The sequence below is a fragment of the Eptesicus fuscus genome, chromosome 21 (genome assembly GCF_027574615.1).
Source record: "Eptesicus fuscus isolate TK198812 chromosome 21, DD_ASM_mEF_20220401, whole genome shotgun sequence".
NCBI lineage: Eukaryota > Metazoa > Chordata > Mammalia > Chiroptera > Vespertilionidae > Eptesicus > Eptesicus fuscus.
Window position 1 is genome coordinate 4,790,002 of NC_072493.1, and position 13,410 is coordinate 4,803,411.

A 13,410-nucleotide genomic window follows, 5' to 3' on the forward strand; every position below is an offset into this window, starting at 1 on the left:
AGAAGTAAAGGTATAAAAAACCTTTTACAAAAGTTTTTCTTGGAGCCAATGGACTCCAAGGAGGCTGGCACCAGGAAATCTGGGAAATCCTCTCCAAATGCATGCCAAGTATGTGCATGTACACAGCATATCTTCCTAGGAGAGAAGTTGCACGGCTTTAATTAAAATACGCAAAGTAGCTGATAATTCCAGAAAGATCTAAGGACCTAACCAGTTCTTCTTTTTAATCGTTATTGTTGAAAGTACTACAGGTATCCCCTTTTCCCCCCACTAACCTCCCCCTTCCTACTCCCACTCCCTCCCCAGGCCTTTACCACACTATTATCTATGTCCAATTTATCCTCTTGGAGGAAGCTGGAAATGCAAGTTTGAGAAAACCTGCATTTCCTGATTAAGAGCCAAATGTTATTAGACAATGAGGAAGACATAAAGTTACAGCCAAATAAACTGGGTATGTACAAGTGCTACTGGAAATTTGCTCTACTGACTGAATTAAAGTAAAATATCTCATTTGGAACTAGCCTGTATTGAGTTACAATAAACCAAGGAAAAAGCCCAATCACCAATTATATATAAAGTATTTATTTTTTGCACATATTTACCTACAAAATTTACAGAAAATAAAACAACGCAGAACACAGAGAATACCCTCTTAAGACTTCTTAGGAGCAGAGGGTTTTATTGCTACAGTTCAAAGAATAAAACCTGATGCATGTGAAAGCCAGGATGAACACGTTTCCATGAAATGGTAGCCTGGTTAAAAAGTTCTTGTCCTGTTACTGAATTTTCAGCTTTATGTCAAATGAAATTTAAAAGATTGCTCTTGAAATAATTTAAACCTTCTCAAAGTCTTCTAATAAACAGGTAAAAGGCACCTCCAGTTCTTTAAAATATTTACAGCAATCCCAATACTTTAATTCTAAGTTATATAGTCCATGTGGCTAATATGCATACACAGTATGTCAGTAACACTCTCTAAACAGTGAGAATTGTACTCTCGGTTGTGGCACCGCCCCCGGTTCTCCTGATGACGGAGTGGATGATCAAGGACACTCTGCAATACTAGTGCCACGGCACGCTGACCACAGCATAAAACCCAATTATCTAAAACAATAACCATCAAATTCCCAGACAATACATAATTTATAACTAAACCGGTAATTTCAGAAGCCTCTGGAGTGTTCTTAAAATTATTTTTAATATATAAAGTAAATTTAGCATTAAATGAAAACAATGAATAGTAAAATATCTCCCCCATAGTGGCGGAAGTTCACTATCTGGTTTAACTAAAATTGTTTCTCAAAACATTTATGATTTCTTACAACATAATGAAGATGAGTTTTCCTCCGTCCAAGCCCAAGGCGGTGGTTTCCTGCATTCTGATGGAGAGAGGCGTGTCAGAGGAAAGGCACCGCTCCCCTGAGCAGGAGGTTTTAAAGAGCCGTGGAGATGGCGCGCTGACGTTCCTGAAACTCTGGTGCAGGAGAACCAAGTCCACATAACGCTTTCCTCTTTGACATTGGCATTGATTTGCTATTTACAGTAGTTCGTAAAAATACATTATAAAAACTGGATGAGGTTCTGTTTCTAAGTTTAATTTAGTAACATACACACATACTTCACCTGCAACCATCGCTGCAGGATCTGAAGTACTAAAGTGACACTAATACTGACACGCAAACAGCCCACGGTGCCAGTGCTGATCCTGGGAGTCGCCGCCGCCAAGCTCTCTGGGTAAATATTGCACACGGCTTGTCAGCTGCCGCTCTGCCCGTCCACATCCAACTGCACAGGGCACGCTGCTGGCTGCTGCGGGGCCACGTCTCTGAGGAAAGGCTGCTTTCGGTCCCGCCACAGGACTGCAGACTGTCACTGAACATGAGGCCTCGGTTTCAGAATCAGTTTTCCTGTCTGTAGGAATAAAAAGTGAAGTTTTTAAACACACAGTTCTGTTAAAAACACCGCCCTTTATCTATAAACCTCAAAGGGCACCTGAAGGGTATTAGGACACCTCTCTATATTTAGTCAAGATTAAGCAATGAAATTATTTTTCAAAGTTTTCTCTACATGGAGCTTTCTTCCAGTCTTTATTATTTAAAAACACACACGGACAATCTTTATTTGATGTATTCCCTGTCCCCTGGTTACTTAAAAATCAGCCAATCAACTGGATAAAATAAAATTAGTGTAACTGGACTAATTTATGTGCTTTACCACAGTGTATAAAATACGAATAACATGAGGTATCTGACAAAAGCATTTCTCTTTTTCCAGCAGTAAATTTTACTTGTTATTAATTTTTTTCAAAAGTGAACTAAACTTTTATTTTCCCAATAGTAAACTTTAATTTCCTCAAACTAAAATGTTAACCAACGGCTGGAATAAGAGAAGAGATGCATCATTAAGAAAAATTCAACTGTCAACTCTACCAATTTAATTATAAGACACCGTTGATTTATTAAATACATCTCAATTTCAGAGATGTTAAAATATTTAAAAAGTCTTAGAATCAATGCGATAAGGAATATTTCCACTATTAATTCCATGGAGACAATTATTGTTAATAAAATGCTTGTTTAACTTGAGCAAAAACATAGTCCTTTCACACGTCTGTAATTTTCAAATGAAGAAAATACTTACGTCATCACAAGACATGTTGTACTCTGCTAATATAGTTCGACATCGCGCAGCTATACTGAGAAAATGTGGTTAAAGGAAAATCCATCGTTTAGAATAGGCTTTACCACGCCTCCCTCGCCGAGAAGGTCCTCAGCTTCGTTCCGAGTGAACTCGGCCGTGCAAAGGATACATGGAGGGAGCAACCACTCGCTTGTGTATTCCGGCGAAGAACAGGCCTATGAGAGTGATGCAGCTAATGGTGAAAAACGGGTGATTCCATAAGGACGTGAGGAAGGACACCTGGAAAGAAGCGTTTGCAGGAGAAAAATGTTAAAAGTCTCAAACAACACGGATTCCTTCCTACCGCTCCACTCAGGCATACATATGTGTAACATTTTAATCATCTAAAATACGGGCATTTGAAGACTTGCAAGACTGCCAGTTCTCTGTACTGCTGGTAGCTATCCTTGTGGGAGCGTCCTCCCCCTGATGTTTCCAGGCCCCGTTTCTTCGTTTGACAAGTTTATTTAACCAGGACCGTGCTCGGCCGTCTGCCAGGTGCTTTTCCTAAGTTCAGTCTTTGTCCTGAAACAGGTACGCGCCTCGTGGTGTGCCAGGGGGTGCAGAGGCCCTTAGTTTGATTCCGTCGCTCCCCCTTACTTCCTAGTCCACTTGATTTCTTTTGCCAGACCAAACATTTGTCTTCTCTCCTCCCATCTACTTTTCCTGTCCCAACTGGTAGCTATCCATAAAAATGAAAACACGTAATATACGTTTATATCAGGGGCCCTCAAACTTTTTAAACAGGGGGCCAGTTCACTGTCCCTCAGACCGCTGGAGGGCCGGACTATAGTTTAAAAAAAACTATGAACAAATTCCTATGCACACTGCACATATCTTATTTTGAAGTAAAAAAACAAAACGGCAAAAACACCCGCATGTGGCCCGCGGGCCGTAGTTTGAGGACGCCTGGTTTATATCTTCAATGTAGCAAGACAATATAGTAATATTCCCCCCATTCATTCCAAATACCTAAACCACTACAAATTCATTCCTGTAATAAAAACCCACCCTACCACACATATGTACTGAGCCCTCCCAGGGAAAGGCCCATTAAAAAGCACACTCTTCAGTTCCCTGAGAGAGGGACACGGCCCTGTGTCTCTGAAACAGCACATGCTCCCCGAGTCTTGTGGAGTGAAGAGGATTTGATTTCAATGAAAACTTAAGTCAGACGTGATCTAGTTACCTTCCCTGCTAAAAAGCTTCCTTAGGGCTTGGGCAAACTGTGCCATGCGTGGCCTGGTACTGTGGCATCGCTTCCTGCCACACAGGCACAGATGCTGCCCTGTTCCTCTCTCCTCTCCACCCGGCTAATCCTGCACATCCTCAAGACTCAACTCCAGCATCCCCCCTTTCTTTCCTTCTGCAGCAGCAATGGATTTGGTTTTGAAGCCACTGAGATTCCGGTGGCCACGGGACCCTCAAGCAGGGAAAAACAACTGGTAGCTATCCACAGAGAACCAGAGATCAGAAGAAAAAAGGGGGAATCAGATCCGGGATCCTCAGTCGAAAGCAGAAAACAGGACCACATACGACACTACGACCAGAGGGACAGGCGTCCGGGAGCCACGTTCGGAAAACAAGTAGGCACTGAAACCAGACTCCTAGGGGACAGGAAAAGTAGATGGGAGGAGAGAAGACAAATGTTTGGTCTGGCACAAGAAATCAAGTGGACTAGGAAGTAAGGGGGAGCGACGGAATCAAACTAAGGGCCTCTGCACCCCCTGGCACACCACGAGGCGCGTACCTGTTTCAGGACAAAGACTGAACTTAGGAAAAGCACCTGGCAGACGGCCGAGCACGGTCCTGGTTAAATAAACTTGTCAAACGAAGAAACGGGGGCTGGAAACATCAGGAGGGGGACGCTCCCACAAGGATGAGCTCCTGAAGAAAGATTCTGTTCCAGAGGCCTGTCTTCTTCAAACCCGAGGACAGTGTAACTCCCGCGGGCCAGCTGTGTTCTATGTGCCCGCGCCACGGCAGCACAGACAGTTTATGCTTTAATTTTAATTAGATCAGCCGGTGCCAGCCTTCTCTCCTCCGTGGCCACAGCCAACAGCAGCCAAGCTGAGTGTCCCTTTAGATCGGGGGGCCCGCATTTCCGGGTTTGCCAGGTCCCTCTCCCGTGTCCCTCCAGCTAGCCACCGGCTTTGAGTCTGCATCTCCGGCTACAGACACAATTGCTATTGAAAAGGCTTGTCAGGTTGGAGCTTATTAAATACTAAAATATACAGAGCCAACCCTTAGGCTAATCCTCACATTCTCACCTAATTTAGAAAATCATATTAACTACAGAGTTTTGGGCCTATTTCAAATTACATTTAATTCTGTGTTTTATTAAGATCTCAACTAGCTGAAAATCAGCTTGTATTTTTCCCAATTAGAAGTCAGCTTCATTTCCCAAGACAGACCTTTTTCAATCTTCTTGCAGCTTCCTTCACTCTTCCCCTAAAGATGAGTACCAAGTGCAGCCTTACGATCAGGATTTTATAAATGAACACACAGGAGAGTTTCCTATCTGCCACAAAACCCCTCTATTAACATAAAATTCCATCGCCAACCTCCCCTGCTTATTACCTCCCACCCCAGTGGACCCAGGCAGGAGGCGACAGGCTAAGAAACCCCGGCTGCCTGAGCTGCCATGCAGCCTGCTGACAAGCCTTCCACCTGGCTTTTCTCCCGTAGAAAAGGTCATCAATACAGCTGCGGACACGGGCTACCTCATCCCAGTTTATAAGGGGGGAGTGGGATTAAGATTTGTGAAAATTACACATTTTTACATAAGTTTTAAATAAATTTACATTATTACATAAATAAAGCTGCATGGGGGGAACTTCACTGATAAGCTGGAGACTACTGCTTCTCTAATCAAAAAGCCTGAGCTTGAAATTAAGACCCAGATTAGAAGAAAGAGGCAGAATTGGAGAGGCATGCTACCAGCTTTCATCAAAGGACGCTTCGAGAAATACCATTATGAACCTGTTATTGCAGTGGTATGGGGATGCGCCCGGCAGTGCCCAATGGGAGCTCTCTCAGTGTTTCCTATATTAAACTCCAGGCAGGAAATTCTTTTTGGAGATAAACGCCAAGGAAATAAAAGCTTTGCTAGCTAAGAAACTTATACGTATATCCTCTTCACAGACAATGAAAACCGAGGAACTGGCTGGGACTTGATTGATGAGGTGCCTCAGAGGCTAATCTGTAACTCAATTCGGGAAACTAGCTGGTACACATGACCACACTGTCAGTGACCTGGGATCATGCCTGGTTCTGTCCTCCAAGTCGAATTAATTTCTAGTCTTGACTGTTTATTACATTTATATTGTGCTATTTTATCACAGGCTTCCTACAGAGCTGGCTCAATGCTTTAAGGGATGAGGAAAGATATTAACAAAGGGAGCTGATAGGAGAAATGTTGTTTTATAATTCTTGAAAGCTGGCCCTGAGGACACTAACTGAAGCAGAACAAAGACTATGTTTACACCGGGACGTAAAAATAGGGACAAATAAGACACGAAAGCTGCACACAAGTTCAGAAATGAGTGAGTAATCAAAGTGGAGCTATATTTCTTAGGCCTTTTCCCCTGTAAAGATACTTAATTCACAATAGCCAGCCAAAGGTTTTCTGAAGCACGTTAATGTAAGGCATGTTTTTAATATGATGATTAATATCACTGTTAGCAGTAACAGGCAGCAGCATCTAACACTTTCCAATGAACAAAGCACTGTTATAGCCAGTATCGCATTTAATGTATTAAAGATTTTAAATCAAAACTTCTACCTTTTGTGTCTCGGGATCTATTAACCAGTTCCAGGCACCAGTAGCTGTACAGACAGATACCACTATAAGAAGCACTGATGAGAGATAAACACAAAATTAGTAAGGAATGAGCTCTTAGCAGGTGACACTGCTGCCACCAGCTACTGATCAATGACAGCCAAAGGCAGCACACTTCAGGAAACGGAAAATGCACTTGACTGCAGAATTAGGGGACTTGCCATGAACCTTGAGGAATTCTGAACCTTGTGACCTGAGTTACTGAGGATAATACTGTCCCCCTCATTACTTTAGTCAGACGTATGAAAGTTAATGAAATTAAAGCAATAAAACCAAGATGGCAAAACTTTAACATTCTACGTTATATAACTTACAATGTGTTTTGTACTGATTTTGCAAATTCAAATAAAAAGCAAAACAAAAACCCTTCCATTTTCCAATGTAACCAAGCAAACAAAGCCTCCTTTATGAATGCACTGTGAATTCCGACTACAGGGTTTGCCTGGCAGACACTGCTGTTTAACTACACACAGGTCCGTGTGACTAAGTGTGTATGGAGCACGCCAATCAGGATCAATTTTCTTTAAGGGACTCAAAGGAAGGTCCGGGTAGAAATTACTGATAGTAAATCTTAGCTAAGGTTTCTCTCTCCCCACTTAGCTAGAATTATTTTTAAAAGTTCTAAATAAATCATAAGTAAAGGTTAGTAAGTGGCATTACTAAAAAATCATGAAGAGGCAACAAGGCCTAGTTAATATTCTGATCAATACAGCTACTGTCTTCCAGCAGGGTAACACAGTCTTAAAATGTACAGCTCAAGCGTCAGAGAGCAATAGAAATATATTAAATCCCTAGTAGTCTAGAAGTCCTGGCAATTTATATTAAGAAGAGGCAAATCACAGAAAAACAATCTCATTTTAAGTATTTAATAACCATCAAAATGTCGAAATTAGTTCTCAGCTCAGAACAGATTAAAATCAATTTCCTATAATTCTATATTTCCAATAATATACTCCAGTTGAGTTTTATTGTCAATAAGCAAAAGCAAACCCTCATGGGGTCCTCATACACCTACTGTTATACACACACATTAACCATGCTGCCACTCAGAGGTAAGTACGGAGACCACGACCAGAGAGGGTAAAGCGTGGTCACTGTGCTGCATTTTATAAGCTCGGGCAGCATCATATATATTTTAAAAGATTCTCAAGTGCCAGTGAAACAAGGTTTTGGAGGTAATTCTAGGTAAACCAGAGAACCTGAAAAAATCACTACTTGTAAACTCTGATCAATGAGAATTCTCACGGCACAGGATTAAAACCTTGCAAACAGATGTAATAAAAACTACACAAGAAATCTTGACCTGAGAGACCCGTACCTTCACTAGCGCTCTTTTGGCCCCACTACTGAGTGACACTCGAAGCGCAGTATGTCCCTGATGTGTGCTGTACTTCTTTCTTGGCAGGAATTAGTTTCAACAATAAACCTCCCAAGAAAGACTGGTCCCAACATAAGTCAGCAAAGCATTCTATTGGCCAATGTCATCATTTGTACATTTCCCTGTATGTGCTTACGTTTCTGCTGGGCAGTAACCTCAATTCTTTCTAATCATATTTTGTAATATTCATGATATTTGTGAATAGACAGTAATAATGTGAAATTTTTTTCTAGGTTAGGGTCTAAAGCAGCATAATCACTGTTAAAATCAACAAATTTCGTAGCCTTTGCAAATACAGAGGGGCAAAAGTAGGTTTACAGTTGTTCATATGGAAAATAATCGTATATAATAAAAGCCTAATATGCAAATTGTCCCCTTGACCAGGAGTTCAACCAGGGGGCGGGGCTGGCGGCAGCAGGTGGCTGGAGGAAGGGAGGCCCCCCAGATGGCAGCCGATAGCCGCTAGGGACCCTACCCATGCACGAATTTCATGCACTTGGCCTCTAGTCTATATAATAAAAGCCTAAACGACTGTTACGGCTGAATGACCAGAACAACCAGAATGACTGGTCGCTATGATACACACTGACCACCAGGGGGCAGACGATCAACACAGGAGCTGCCCCCTGGTGGTCAGTGCGCTCCCACAGGGGGAGCACCACTTAGCCAGAAGCCGGGCTCACAGCTGGCAGTGGCGGGAGCATCTCCGGCCTCCATGGCAGCGCTAAGGAGCAGCGAGCTGAGCGGTAAGGAACAGTGGGCTGGTAGGCAGTAAGGAGCAAGGGGTCCCAGACTGCAAGAGGGATCCCGGACTGTGAGGACTTCGAGGAGAAAGAAAACTAATACGAGGGTGCATCAGAGGGAAACTACAAAAAGACAAAGGCAGAGAACATCTTAAAAGTAGTCAGAAGAAAACCGGCAGGCAGACATCCCCCAAGGGGTCCTGGACTGTGAGAGGGCAGAGGCCGGGCTGAGGGATCCCCTCCCCTGCAGTGCATGAATTTTGTGCACCGGGCCTCTAGTGAAATAATACAAGAATAAACTGTTATGCACTCACAACTGTAAATCTACTTTTGCCCCACTCTATATATGATAAATATTCTTTTCCTTAAAACTTTATTCCAATCATTTGCAGGTAAATTGTAAAACTGCTAAATAGGCTACTGAAAATTTTATCATATGTATTGTCTATCAAATTTGTAATAATTGTTTAAATAAAAAAATAAAAGTATGTCTATTTTAATGGAAAAATGAAAATTCAACCACAAGGACTGTTCTTCAGCCTGGGTGGTACGGCTTAATTGAGTGTTGACCTATGAACCAAGAGGTCACGGTTCAATTCCGGGTCAGGGCACATGTCCCAGTTTCAGGCTCAATCCCCAATAGGGGGCATGCAGGAGGCAGCCAACCAATGATTCTCTCCCTCTCCTCTTTTCTGAAATCAATAATATATATAAATGTTAAAATAAAAAAAAAAGATTGTTCTGCACGGTGGCCAGTTCCCTTTCTTAAAAGTTTCTTTACAATGCATTGTTTACGATGCTAAATACATTTATAAACTGTGGAAACAAAAGGAAACATCTATGGTTTAGTAGAGCCAGTGTTTGTTATTCAAGTTTTACATAAAAGTAAATCATTGCTAGGCAGGGAGAAAAGTATCAACTGTCAGTTTATGTCCCCTTTAAAAAACAAAAACATCCGGGCACTTACTTCTCCAGCGTCCAGTGGCAGGTTGCAAACAATGAATATATTCAGTGAGTCTCCTCTCGAAAGCCTTGAGATCTAGGCAGAGAGATGTCAGTCTCCCCGTTAGCTACTCCCACTGGTGTGAGTCTAGGAGATGAAACGCTGGGTGCTCTAGCTGCGTCACGGCTTGCACACCAACTCACAGGTATGGCTGCCCTGCCTGCTTCCTTTACCACCACAGCTATAAGCCCTTGACAGACACATTACGTTTCTTTAGTTCCAATTTCACACATAAGGAAACTGGCTGGTTCACTTTTGGAAGTATGTGGCATGTGGGAAAGCAGCAGCAGCCTCAAGCCGGAGCCAGAAGGTAGAAATGTGGGGGTTGCAAATAAAAGGATCGAAGCCAGGTAGAGTTCTAATTCTGCTTGGTCCAAGAAACTTCCTATCAGACGGAAGGACCTCATCCCCTCACTCCCAGGTCCTCCACGTCTATTGGGATGCAGGCACCCGATCCCCTTAGCTCGCCCTTAGGTCTAGCGGCTCTAGCCAATGGCGACGCTTTGCACCTTGGAACCTGCTAACGGGGCTGGGTCTCTATTGGGCGCCCGCTACCTCCCAGGCAGTGCTCGGGTCGTCGACAAGGGCGTCAGAAATCACCGAGCGCAAAGACAGCCCCCGTCCCTCCCTCCGAATGCGGGGACAGGTGACCCCGGCTCCACCGACGCCCGGACGCCTTCTCAAGTCAGGGGCGTCCAAGGTGCCCCCGCGAATGAGCGAGGTGGGGGGTGGGGGGGAGGTGTCACTTCCACGATCGCGCTTTTTAAACTTTAAAAAGGAAACCGAGAGGCAACCTCTTACCCCGGCAGTTACCAGAAACCACGGCAGGAATTAGGGATGCAACTCACGGGGTTTTCAGAGTAAAATGCAGATAAAGGAATGAGGGGTACAACCTACGGAGTTCTCGAAATCAAGGGCTGAGGGGTACAACTCCCGGGGTTATCAGGATAAAGCGAGTTGACTTGCAAACGGAAGTGCAAACGTTCACAAATGAATTAAAAACAGCCAGGAAGAGGAGCTTGGGTTTAAACCGGGCACTGGGGCAGCGGCCGCAACGCCCCCCAGCGACCGCGCGTGCGCAACCCGCGTCCGGCAGGGTCCCGCAGCCCCTCGGCCCCCAGGCCGGGCCCTCGCGCCCCCCGACCTCCCGGCCGGCCCCGTTCGTCCACCCAACGCGGCCTCCTCTCCCCGGGGCGGGGTCCCCGCGGCTACAGCCCCTCCGGTTTCCCGGGCGAGCCCGGGACGCGTCCGGGCGGCCCATACCTTCCGCCTGCTCCAGCGAGTTCATGTCGGCCGGCAGCTCCGGTCACGGACGCGCTCCCGCCCGCATCGCAGCTCCGCGGCCCCGCCCGGCCCGCAACACCGACTCCCACCTCTAACCGCTCTTCTCGGCCCCTCCTCGTCGCTCCGCCCCTTACCTAGACCCGCTGCGCTCATAGGGCACCTCTGTCCCACCTCACAACTAAGACGGCTTCCTATTGGCTTACTCCCGCCCTGGCCTCGGAGCCCTGGGTTGGACGGTCAGCCGGAGGGGCCAAGAACTGCCGGCGTCCAGGCTGGTGTGACGCTAGCGCAGCCTCTTGCCCCGGGGAGGAACTGCAGCCTGACCCAGCTGGTTCATAGGTTCTTCCAGCTTGATTCCAGCTTGATTCTTTAATTACTGAAATATTTATTGAGCGCCCACTACCTTCCAGGCAGGGCTCCGGTCGTTAACAAGGGCATCAGAAATTCTAGGGCGCATGGGGAAATATGTACAGAACTAACTAGAACCCCAAATAATGGGTATAGTACCTCCTTCCTAGATATCCAACTCCTTAAGCAAACATTTCTCCCTTGATTACTTTTTTCTCACAACCACTTTCATAAATCATAAAGGAGGCAAACAAAGCACCCCAATACCTAAAACTCTAAAAAAAAAAATCTGTATGACATCGACTACATTTATATTTGATTCAAATGCTCTCCTGTTTGTCTGGCGGGTGTGGCCCAATGGGGTGTGGCTCCAAGTTTGAGTGGTGACCTATGAACCAAGAGTTCCCCATTCATTCTCAGTCAGGGCACATGCCCAGGTTGCAGGCTCCATCCCAGTCTGGGGCGTGCAGGAGGCCACTGACCAATGATTCTCTCTCATCATTGATGTTTCTATCTCTCTCCCTCTCCCTTCCCCTCTGAAATCAATAAAATATATATACATATATATTTTAAAATGCTCTCCTGTTCATTTCCTCGTGGTCATTCATTCATTCTAGAACTACTGACTGCATGATGCTGCCAGGCACTGGATCAGGGATATGAGCGAGACAGACAAGATCCCTGTCCTCAAAGTAGGAGGGTTACAACAGGCCATAAACACGCAACCAAATAATTAGTTTCAGATAAGGGTAGTAGTTCTACAAGGGAGGTAAGGGTAATAGGATACAATGAGATAAAGGAGGGTAGCCGGAGCCAGTGCTCAGGGGGGTGGGGTATTTGAGTTGAGAATCCCAATGGGCCCTACCCGGTTTGGCTAGATAGAGCATCGGCCTGTAGACTGAAAGGCCCCAGGTCTGATTCCGGTCAAGGGCATGTACCTAGGTTTCGGGCACATCCCCAGTAGGAGGTGTGCAGGAGGCAGCTGACTGGTGTTTCCCTCTCATCGATGTTTCTAACTCTCTATCACTCTCCCTTCCTCTCTGTAAAAAATCAATAAAATATATATATTTAAAAAAAAGAGAGAGAGAGAGAATCCCAATGAATGAGAAGAAACCAGCCCTGCAAAGATGAGGCCCAGAAGGTTCCACGCAGCACTTTGGGGAGTTTCCATTGAGGGCGCCTCCCTCTGGACCAAACCCTTTACATCCATCACCCCATTGAACCCTCCGAGGAGATATTTTTTAAACTCTGGGTCAAAACCCCTGAGAGGGTCATGAAATCCATCTCATGAGCCATGACTGTTATTTTGTTTGTAATGAACTAAAGTAAAATAAAACCTATCAGCCTCGTGGAAAGTCAGCATAAGCATTGTTTCATGATCTTTTCTTTTGGTTGTGTGTGCATGCCTGCTGGGTTCAGATCCTAAAATAAAGCATATACTTAACTGAGGGTTCCAATAAAAACAAAACAAAACAAAACAAAACACAGTTTTAAAGTTTGAAAGTCACCAAGCTAGTTATTAGTAGGCTCGTTGTACAACTGAGAAAAGTAAAAATGAGTTTGCCCAGACCTTGCAATTATTGTCATAGCCTGGATTTAAGTTCCAAGTAGCATATCGCCCTGCCTTCTCGCTCAGGGTTCCACTTCTCCATCGCCAAGTCTTATTCCTCACATTTCCACTGGGCACCCAGCAGTGCTTAGAGGGTGAAAAATCTGTCACAGGACTGGATGCAAAGTTGGCTTGCTATCAGACAAATGGATTAATGAATATATTATCTCAACAGAATGAAGGACCAAACCCAGGTGCTTAGATAAGGCTGTAGAGAAAGTGGAGTGTTCATGCCTTGCCAGGGGAATGGTGCGGCTGCTGTGGGAGACAGCATCACAGTTCCTCAAGAAATGAAACACACTGTGGAGTTCTCAGACGATCCGGCAATTCCACTTCCGGCTCTACACCCAAAAGAAGCAAAATCAGGCTCTCGAAGATATAGTTACACACCCATGTTCCTTGCAGCATTGCCCACTTCAGCCGAACGCTGGGAGCAATCTAGATGTCACTGATGCGTAAACAAAGTGTGATGTCTGTAAATATCCACCATGGGGTATGACTCACCTTATAAAGGAAGGAAATTCT

At 44.8% G+C, this 13,410-nt stretch overlaps 1 protein-coding gene across 2 annotated transcripts; it reads right to left on the reverse strand.

The window, feature by feature from the left end:
• Positions 1–561: 561 nt before the first annotated feature.
• Positions 562–11,030, reverse strand: CNEP1R1 (CTD nuclear envelope phosphatase 1 regulatory subunit 1). Of its 2 annotated transcripts, XM_008152347.3 has the most exons (6): positions 10,908–11,030; positions 9,609–9,680; positions 6,464–6,537; positions 2,810–2,919; positions 2,641–2,695; positions 562–1,911 (listed from the first exon to the last, which is right to left on the reverse strand). In XM_008152347.3, exons 1-6 carry the CDS (start codon positions 10,930–10,932, stop codon positions 1,870–1,872), a joined length of 378 nt encoding a protein of 125 aa, XP_008150569.1. In that variant the 5' UTR covers positions 10,933–11,030; the 3' UTR covers positions 562–1,869. The 2 variants fall into 2 exon arrangements, with proteins under 2 accessions (XP_008150569.1, XP_027982800.1); XM_028126999.2 differs by lacking the exon at positions 9,609–9,680.
• Between the last annotated feature and the right edge of the window lie 2,380 nt (positions 11,031–13,410).

Bases quoted from the DNA above. Each gene is read 5' to 3' on its own strand.
- CNEP1R1 (XM_008152347.3), bottom strand. From the start codon at position 10,932: ATGAACTCGCTGGAGCAGGCGGAAG. The intron at 6,538-9,608 runs GTAAGTGCCCGG...ATCTCTCATCAG, and splicing joins TGCCACTGGACGCTGGAGAA to TGCTTCTTATAGTGGTATCT. The intron at 2,696-2,809 runs GTATCCTTTGCA...ACATTTTCTCAG, and splicing joins CGAGTGGTTGCTCCCTCCAT to TATAGCTGCGCGATGTCGAA.